Below are 9,980 nucleotides of genomic sequence, written 5' to 3'. Positions count from 1 at the left end.
TCCAATATTCTGGCCTGGAGAATTCTATGGATTGTACAGTCCATGGGGTTCCAAAGAGTCAGACAGGACTGAGTGACTTTCACTTTCACAGGGTTGGAAGGACTAGTTAATGTGTACCAAGTGCTTAGAACAGAGACTGGCACAGAGTCAGCATACAGTAAATCCTTTTAGTAATGTCATTATCATCTTGAAACATTGAACTCTTGTTCATCACTCTAGCTCTCTCTCTCCAACTCTGTGTTTTCTTCTCCCCTTTCTGTCTCATCATGTTTCCTGATGGTATTTCCAGCCAGGAGCAGTGCTGGAGGTTAGTTATCATCCCTATGAATGCCTACTGTGTGCTGCTCATTGTCTCATTTATCCACACAACCCCAGGGACAGATGCCCTTATTTCCATTTTACAGTTGAGGAAATTAAGACCGAGTGGAATGATGTACCCAGACATATCAGTTCATTTCAGTTCAGTTGCTCAGTCGTGCCCGACTCTTTGCAACCCCATGGACTGCAGCATGCCAGGCTTCCATGTTCATCACCAACTCCTGGAGCTTGCTCAGACTCATGTCCATTGAGTTGGTGATGCCATCTAACCATCTTACCCAGACATATAGATGATAACTTAGATCAGTTCAGTTCAGTTCAGTTCAGTCGCTCAGTCATCTCCGACTCTTTGCGACCCCATGAATCGCAGCACGCCAGGCCTCCCTGTCCATCACCATCTCCCGGAGTTCACTCAGGCTCATGTCCATCGAGTCTGTGATGCCATCCAGCCATCTCATCCTCTGTCGTCCCCTTCTCCTCCTGCCCCCAATCACTCCCAGCATCAGAGTCTTTTCCAATGAGTCAACTCTTCGCATGAGGTGGCCAAAGTACTGGAGCTTCAGCTTTAGCATCATTGCTTCCAAAGAAATCCCAGGGTTGATCTCCTTCAGAATGGACTGGTTGGATCTCCTTGCAGTCCAAGGGACTCTCAAGAGTCTTCTCCAACACCACAGTTCAAAAGCATCAATTCTTCTGCACTCAGCCTTCTTCACAGTCCAACTCTCACATCCATACATGACCACAGGAAAAATCATAGCCTTGACTAGACGGACCTTAGTCAGCAAAGTAATGTCTCTGCTTTTGAATATACTGTCTAGGTTGGTCATAACTTTTCTTCCAAGGAGTAAGCCTCTTTTAATTTCATGGCTGCAGTCACCATCTGCAGTGATTTGGGAGCCCCCAAAATATAAAGTCTGCCACTGTTTCCACTGTTTCTCCATCAATTTCCCATGAAGTGATGGGACCAGATGCCTTGATCTTCGTTTTCTGAATGTTGAACTTTAAGCCAACTTTTTTGCTCTCCTCTTTCACTTTCATCAAGAGGCTTTTTAGTTCCTCTTCACTTTCTGCCATAAGGGTGGTGTCATCTGCATATCTGAGGTTATTGATATTTCTCCCAGCAATCTTGATTCCAGCTTGTGTTTCTTCCAGTCCAGCGTTTCTCATGATGTACTCTGCATAGAAGTTAAATAAGCAGGGTGACAATATACAGCCTTGACGTACTCCTTTTTCTATTTGGAACCAGTCTGTTGTTCCATGTCCAGTTCTAACTGTTGCTTCCTGACCTGCATACAGGTTTCTCAAGGGGCAGGTCAGGTGGTCTGGTATTCCCATCTCTTTCAGAATTTTCCACAGTTTCTTATGATCCACACAGTCAAAGGCTTTGGCATAGTCAATAAAGCAGAAATAGATGTTTTTCTGGAACTCTCTTGCTTTTTCCATGATCCAGCGGATGTTGGCAATTTGATCTCTGGTTCCTCTGCCTTTTCTAAAACCAGCTTGAACATCAGGGAGTTCATGATTCACATATTGCTGAAGCCTGGCTTGGAGAATTTTGAGCATTACTTTACTAACATGTGAGATGAGTGCAACTGTGCAGTAGTTTGAGCATTGTTTGTCATTGCCTTAGATCAGAGGTCCCCAATCCCCAGTACCGGGTACGGTACCCATCCGGGGCCTATTAGGAACTGAGCCACACAGCAGGAGGTGAGAGGTGAGTTAGTGAGTGACGATTGAAACTTCATCTGTATTCCTAGCCATTCCCCATTGCTCACATTACCGCCTGAGCTTCATGTCAGGTAAGATCAGTGGCAGTATTAGATTCTCAAAGGAGTGCAAACCCTACTGTGAACTGTGCATGTGAGGGATCTAGATTGCACAAGAATCTAATGCCTGATGATCTGATTCTGTTATGGTGAGTTATATAATTATATATCACAATGTAATAATAATAGAAATGTAGGGTGCTTGAATCATCCTGAAACCACTACCCCCGCCCCCCCACCACCACTCTGGTCGGTGGAAAATTGTCTTCCATGAAACTGGTCCCTGGTGCCCAAAAGGCTAGGGACCGCTGACCTAGACGATATGGCTGTGGGGTGGAAACAGGAGTAAGACTACCTGTTGACAGTTCTTCCTGGGTGTCCTGAGTGCTTCAAACTGGCTCTGCCATAAATTGATAAATCTCCCTCCTCCATCTTGTCTTGTGGTACCTTTCTCAGAGATGAGACCCAAGTCAGAAATTCTGGAGCTCGTTTCCCACCTCTAATTTACTTACTGGGCCCCACCACTTTGTCTCCCTACCACTTCATTCCTCCTCTCCAAGCCCACTGAACGTCATAACTCAGGTCACCACCATTGCTTACCAGGCTATTGATAATGGTAGCGAACTTCCTTCCAGCCATTCACTTCCTAGACAGACGGTGGCCAGAAGGATCTTTCCAAAACCAAATCTGATCATGTCACTGTCCTGCTCAAGGCTTCATGAACTGCCTATTACCTCCCGCATGGCCCAGTTTCCTTCTCCAGAGAGCCTTCTTTGACCCTCCTCGTCTTTGTTAGGTGCCTCACTCACCTCTGAGTTCTCATAGCAACATGTGAGCCTAGCACTCAGTTTTTGTTTTTTGCCACACCACGTGGCTTATCTCAGTTCCCTGACTGGGGACTGAACCCGAGCCATGTCAGTGGAAGCCTGGAATCCTAACCACTAGACTGCCAGGGATCTCCCACATCCAGCTTTTATTTAGTACTTTTTATGTGTCAGGCACTATTCTGAGGCACTGTTCTATCCTATGAGGTAGCTACTAATATTTCCATTTTATAGAGAGGTTCGCTCTAAGTTCCCAAGTGTGTACGAGTAATATGGGCGTGGATCAGGAATTCTAACACAGTTCTACTTTAACCACCACTTATTCCTGCTATTGACATGCCTTTGCTTGTGTATGTGTTCAGCCGCTCGGTTGTGTTTGACTCTTTGTGACCCCATGGACTGTAGCCTGCCAGGCTCCTCCGTCCATGTGATTTCCCAGGCAAGGATACTGGAGTAGGTTGCTGTTTCCTTCTCCAGGGGATCTTACCAATCCAGGGATTGGCAGGCGGAGGCTTTACCACTGAGCCACCTGGGAAGCCCCATCGATATGTCTATCTGTTCCCTAAACTTCACCCTCCTCGAGGACAGCACTGTGTCCTCTTCCCTGCCTTATCCCCAGACCCCAACCTAGGGCCTTTACCTTGTAGGCACTCAACCGTTGTACTGAATGAATGAGAAAGACAGTCATCACAGGAGCCTAGCAGGCTACAGTCCATGGGTTCACAAGAGTTGGGCTTGACTTAGCGACTTAGCAACTTAGCAACCACCACGACCACCTTCTTATACTTATTGAGCTAGTGTCAGAAACTGAAGTCGAACTGACTTACACAAAGAAGAGATTTGTTGACTCATGATACTGGGATGCCAAGGCATGAAGTGGAGGCCAGAGTTTCAGTGTCATCTCTCAGCTATTTGTCTCTGCTTGGCATTCTTTCATTTGCAGCTGTCTCCACCAGCAGCCCAGACTGACTCCCTCCTCTTTTAGCAGCTCTGCTGCTGCTGCTAAGTCACTTCAGTTGTGTCCGACTCTGTGCGACCCCATAGACAGCAGCCCGTCAGGCTCCCCCGTCCCTGGGTTTCTCCAGGCAAGAACTCTGGAGTGGGTTGCCATTTCCTTCTCCAATGCATGAAAGTGAAAAGTGAAAGTGAAGTTGCTCAGTCGTGTCCAACACTTAGCGACCCCATGGACTGCAGCCTACCAGTCTCCTCCGTCCATGGGATTTTCCAGGCAAGGGTACTGGAGTGGGGTGCCATTGCCTTCTAGTAGTATTCAAGAAAGCAATTTTACTTTCTTGGAGGGATTAGTTCTGAATGACAATGTGGAGTTGGGTCTCTGTGACTGACACTTTTAGGCCACGTGACCATCTGGGGGGGATCAGACACCATGATCTAGGAAAGCACATAAGGAGGCTTCCTAAGGCAGGCAAAGACTCATCCACCTTGGCCAGTACTTAAGAACCAATTTAGTGTCAGATTCTGAGCACTGCTCTTCTCAGACATCTCCCGGCCTGGTGATTTTTTTTCTTAAATTTTACTTATTTTTGGCTGCAGTGGGTCTCAGTTGCTGCCCACGGGCTTTCTCTAGTTGCAGCAAGTAGGGCTACTCTTAGTTGCAGTGCTTGGGGTTCTTACTGCTTCTCTTTTTGCAGGGCATGGCCTCTAGGGTATGTGTGGGCTCAGGGGTTGTGGCTGGCGGACTCTAGAGTGTAGGCTCAGTAGTTGGCATACGAGCTCAGTTGCCTTGCAGCATATGGGATCCTCCTGGACCAGGGGTTGAACCTGTGTCCCCTGTATTGGCAGACAGATTCTGAACCACTGGACCACCAGGGAAGTCTGGTCTGGTGATTTTCAATTTGAGAGCCTCAGAATCATCTGGACAGATTACTGGGGCCAAGAACTTGCATTTCTAGCCAGATCCAGGTGACAAGCGGAAGGACCGCACCTTGAGAAGATTGCTCTGTACCTTTAACTAGACAACAGCAATGATAACACCTGGGAGCCGACTGGAACTGCAGAGCCTCAGGCTCCACCCAGATGGACTGAATCAAAATTTGTATTTGAATAAAACCCCAGGAAGGTTTATATGCACAGCAGATTGAGCAACATGAGTCTAAGTTCCAAGGAGAGAGCCAACAGCACAATTTGAGATAAAGAAATTGATCAGAGGACATCTAAGTTCCAATCACAGTTCTTTCCACATGTGACAGCTTGGTCGGGGCGCAGGGATGAGGGCTAGCTGGATTAAGAGAAAAATGTGGGTGAGAACCTTCCTGATGGTCTCCCTGCTGTCTCCTCCTCCTAGCCTATCCCAGGCCTGCACAAGCAGCTGCAGACACAGTTGACCAGGCTAGGTGAGCAGGGCAACGCTTGGGCCTTGTTGGAGTGCACCCAAATGTAAGGCCGAACCCCGGGGGCCATGATGGGCCGCCCCTCCTCTCCCTCCCTCCGGCAGGGGAAGTCCCTAACGGAAGGAGCCTCCCAGATCCTGGGGACCAATGACAGCACACTTCCTCGTATAAACCACCCCCAACACGGTCCGGGTGCGGATTTCCTCCACCTGCCTCGTTTGGGTCTGGGAACCCTGCCCAGGAGCGCTTCGCCATTAAAAAGCCTATTAGACACTTTTGGTGTCCTGGTCTTTTACCTAACACTAAGCTTCTCACGGAGATCTTCCTGCAGGACCCGGGCAGGGCCCAGCACTTCAGCCTGCTGGGACCGAGCTGGTCAACACGGGGGTTTCCTTCCAGGGGCTCAAAGGCCTGTGGTGGGTCAGTGGAAAGATGGCCCAAGGGGCTGGGGCTCTGGACCAGTGGTGCAGCAAATAGAGGAAATGCTGGGAGATGGAGCAGGTGAATGTGCCCCAGTGGAGAAGGAACCATCAGTGGAGGACCTGGGCTGGGGTGACTTGTGACCTTCATCCAGAAAACTTCCCCTGGCTGTCTCCCCCAGACCCTGGGCTGGCTGTAGGGTCACCTGAATGTCCTCTTGCTCCTTCTTCAGGGTCAAAAAATCTGTCATAAAGCGGGTAGCTGGTCCTCCTCCCAACCCTCTCCAACACACACATACACACTGTATCACTCCATTTCAGTCTTAAGATCTGGCTCAGCTTCATCTACAATACAACTGGGACAACACCTATATTCCTGGTCTGTGTCACCACTCCATAGGATCAGCATTTTGCTTTTCTTTAAATTAGTATTGATTTATTGCCATGCTGTGTGGCTTCTGGGATCTCAGTTCCCAGGGGTTGAACCTGGGCTGCAGCAGTGAAAGCATTGACTCCTCACCACTAGACCACCAGGGAACTCCCAGAAACTAGCATTTTGTGACACCCATTTTATAGATGAGGAAACAGGTGCAGAATCATAAAATAACTCAGGTTACAAGGGAGGGAATCCTGTCACTTCCTTGCTTAGCCCTACAGCCTATCAGCTGTTTCTACTCCCTGGGCTGTGGAGCAGAGAACTCAAATCCTAAACCTGATTTCTGCCGACCCTGGGCACTTCCAACCGTTGGGTAATGACAAAACAGCAACTTGCTATAAAAACCCCAAAATGTATTTATTTAATATATTCATCACAAGGGTTTAACCACACTTAATTTAAAAAACAGAAACAAAACAAAAATGACACCACAGATAAGACAGAGTTCTGTACAGAAAACTGAGGCATGGACAGACTGCCTAAGGGGAAAAAAAAAAGAACACAAGGAGAGCTGGACATCCCAGGTCAGGGGTCTTGGCTGGAGACCTGCTTTGAGTAGGTTTCTTGCAGGTACTTCTTAAAGGCTGGAAGAGAACAGGCAGCTCTTGGTGACTGATGGGGGCAGGGGGTAAGGTGGGCAAGAGAGCAGCAAGAATACACACGTGGGAGGACTTTGGGGAGCTCCGAGGGGTTTCCCAGCACAACGGCTTGACCCTCTGCTGGCCACCCAGACAGGTCTCCTGGATGGGTTCTGCTTCTAGGGGGTAGCTCTGCTCCCAGGGACAGGGGAGGCACCTAGGGGCCCTGAGAGAGCAAGTCATTTGCACAAAGCTTTGCCTTCTACTTAAAATCTCCCCAAGCTCTTATTAATGTGGAATGGGTTGGTTTTTCTGATTTTATAGCAAACAAGAGAACCAGACACATCAAGGAAGAGGTGGAAGTGGGTTACCACCTCCCCCTCCTCCCCAGCCCCCTAAAGCCATCAGGACACATTCCCAAGTCACTGGAATCCTCCTGTTGTTTGAAGGAGCTTCTGAAGGTTGGGGAGGGATGGTCTGGTGCCCTCAGGATGAAGGACCCACCTGTGGGGTTTTTCCAGAGCTCAGCCGCATGTGTGTTCAAAGGGCTATCAATGTTGGGCTCTGCGGGCGGAGGAAAAGAAGGGTCAGGTGTGGGTAGGAGAGGTGGCCCGGGGGGGAGTCCTGACAGGTCCCCAGGTTCTGGGGGAGGGCCCGGGCCTGGCAGTCACCTCCGAGCAGACTCTGGATGGAGAGCAGGATGGTCCTGACGTCATACAGGGCGGACCACTTGTCTTTCAGGATGTCCAGACAGATGTTACCCTGGGTGTCCACATTGGGATGGTAGCAGGGTGTGAGGAACTTCACCGTGGGTGCGTTGTAAGGGTAGCCACTGGGGAACTCCAGGGACAGTTTATACCTCAGGTCTTCATATACCTGGAGAAAGAGATTCGCGAGTTAACCCTCCTGCCCCGAGCCTCAGTTCCCAGCCTAAGCTCCACATAAGGGACTGCCAGGACCCCTGAGTTCATCAGGACTCTACAGAAGATGAAGCATGAAACTGGTCTGGTGCGTTCTCTCATATCTGGTGGGGTCCTCAGTGATCCTTTGGTCTAAGGCCCACCAGCCTAAGTGTGCTCAATTGTCTTTGCTGTCTGGTCCTCTGTACACATCTCAGATGGAGAACGCTGCCTTAAACCCAGCCTCTTACTGTACTCAGGGTGACCAGGGCCACAAGCTCAGGGCACCACAGCAGACACAGAGCGGTGTCCTGGCGGGCAAGAGACGCGAAGCAGACCTGGCACTTGGATGTCACCTCCCACCTCTCCCCAGACTCAGCTTAGTCACGCTCACCTCCCCCAGCCCTGCACTTACTGTGCCAGCGGCTCCATGGATAGTCCCCACCCATTTGAAGAGGTTGTCCGATTCAGGAAAGGCAGAAATTCCTTTATCGCCAGACATCTGGGGAGGAAACACCACACATGCTGGGCTGGAAGAGTTCGCTCTTGGGGGGCCAGTCAGTGAACCCGTTCCTCTTAACCTCACACTTTGATCCAAAATAAAGCAACCGGGCCAAACCGATATGTTTTCCTGAGGGGAGTACTGGGATTTGTGGAGGTTCATTGCCAGGCTAAGAAAGGAGATGTTGTGTAGGGAAGCAGAAGGCAGCTCTGTACCTTTAGTGCTGGCTGCGGGAATTCAGTTCAACATGCTATTTTTTTTTTTTTTTTTGGCTGTTCTTTGGCTTGTGGGATCTTCATTCCCTGACCAGGGATGGAACCTGGCCCAAGGCAGTGAAAGCACTGAGTCCTAACCACTGGACCACCAGGGAATTCCCTCAACATGCTATTGAGTGCAGGTTATATATGAAGCCCAGAAACTATTCACAGACTGGGAAGAGGAACAATATGGTCATTGAAGGATGTGAGTTGAGTATCCAGGGCTAACGTAGAAAACATAGTCCAGGAAGAAGTATGAGAGGATTAGAAATATTAAGAAGGATGGAGAGATGGGTGTGGATAAACCTGAGGGCTTCCCTGGTGGCTCAGGGGATAAAGAATCTGCTCGCAATGCAGGAAGATCCCCTGGAGAAGGGAATGGCTACCCACTCCAGTATTCTTGCCTGGAGAGTTCCCTCAACAGAGGAGACTACCAGGCTACAGTTTATGGGGTCGCAGAGTCGGACACCACTGAGATACTAACACTTCCCTTTTTTCAAACCTTAGGGCAGGGAAGTAGGGCCAGGCAGGACAAGGAGAGGGCCTTGTATAAGAGCTGTATTTTAGGTATAACTTCACTGTGGGGGGGATGGTACTGGGGAGTAGAGATTGGGGAGAAAAGGTGTGTAGGTGGGGTGGATTAACTTCTTTACAGAAGAGAGAAAGGTGGACTCATCTTTTTACCCCCATGACTACCAAAGAGCCTGATGTAGCAAAGGAAGCCACTGATAAGTGACTAGGAGGTGGAAGGGTAGACCAGTTGGTTGGGGATCTGGGCACCAGTCACTCACCATGAGAGTCATCAGCTCCTGTTGCAGCCTGCAAAAAGAGTACTTGGAGTCACCTGGGAGTCTGGATGGGCCAGGACTCCAGGCACCTTCTCCCGCCCCAGTCTCTCTGGGGCAGTTGTCACGGAGGCTTTCCTCTACCCTGAAGTCGGACTCACCTGGGGGAACAGTCACCTCCATTTCCATAGGAGGGTCCTAGTGAGCCGTCACCCTCCCTAATTCGAGGATCTCGAAGGACGGATCTGGCTTACTCTTAACCCTATCTGCTTCTCTGGAATCTCTCTCCGGATCTCAATTTCTCCCCTTCTTCCTCCCCGACCCCGCTCCCCCGCCGCCCTCCGGCCTAGCCACCGAGGTTCGCCGGAGTATCTTCATCTCGGCTCACTGACAGGATCCTGGCAGTGATCCTACCCTTTCCGTCCTCTTTCGGGAGTGTCTCTTACAAGCAGGAGAGCTTCTGGCATGTCTCTTTAACTCCCGTATCTAACCCGTTCCAGGAGGAGGTGGGGGTCCCGGAAGTCTTCCCTCTCGGCCCCAAATGCCCAGGGAGTGCCAGGCTCGGCGGGTGTTACCTCTACACCACTCACCTCTTGCCTACGGGGCCCCTGGCAGCACCCCCACTGGGCTCAGCTCCTTTACGTGCGGCGGCGACGCTGGTGGCGGCTGGGTCGCGGTTCTGGGAAGCCATCCCGGCGGCGATGAGACGGAGATAAGCGGTACGCGGAGCTCACAGTTGCAACTGCAGGGCTGCGGGCCCGCCCGCCCGCGTTTGAATTGTAACCCTCCGGCAGCGCTAACCAATCAGTGGCTCGCTTGGGTTTGATCCAGCCAATGGGGCACTCCAG

The 9,980-nt window shown here is 50.3% G+C and overlaps 1 protein-coding gene across 3 annotated transcripts; it reads right to left on the bottom strand.

Moving 5' to 3' along the window:
• Positions 1-6,554: 6,554 nt before the first annotated feature.
• On the bottom strand, positions 6,555-9,853 carry UBE2C (ubiquitin conjugating enzyme E2 C). 3 transcript variants are annotated; one of them, XM_068987453.1, is made up of 6 exons: positions 9,723-9,853; positions 9,139-9,166; positions 8,004-8,090; positions 7,361-7,565; positions 7,194-7,253; positions 6,555-6,695 (listed from the first exon to the last, which is right to left on the bottom strand). In XM_068987453.1, the coding sequence occupies exons 1-6, from the start codon at positions 9,821-9,823 to the stop codon at positions 6,637-6,639; spliced, it is 540 nt and encodes a 179-aa protein (XP_068843554.1). In that variant the 5' UTR covers positions 9,824-9,853; the 3' UTR covers positions 6,555-6,636. The 3 variants fall into 3 exon arrangements, with proteins under 3 accessions (XP_068843554.1, XP_068843555.1, XP_068843553.1); XM_068987454.1 differs by lacking the exon at positions 8,004-8,090; XM_068987452.1 differs by lacking the exons at positions 9,139-9,166; positions 9,723-9,853 and having other exon boundaries at positions 8,004-8,256.
• Positions 9,854-9,980: the final 127 nt, after the last annotated feature.

The sequence above is a fragment of the Capricornis sumatraensis genome, chromosome 15 (assembly GCF_032405125.1).
Source record: "Capricornis sumatraensis isolate serow.1 chromosome 15, serow.2, whole genome shotgun sequence".
Classification (NCBI taxonomy): domain Eukaryota; kingdom Metazoa; phylum Chordata; class Mammalia; order Artiodactyla; family Bovidae; genus Capricornis; species Capricornis sumatraensis.
This window is presented reverse-complemented; position numbering and strand designations above follow the sequence as displayed.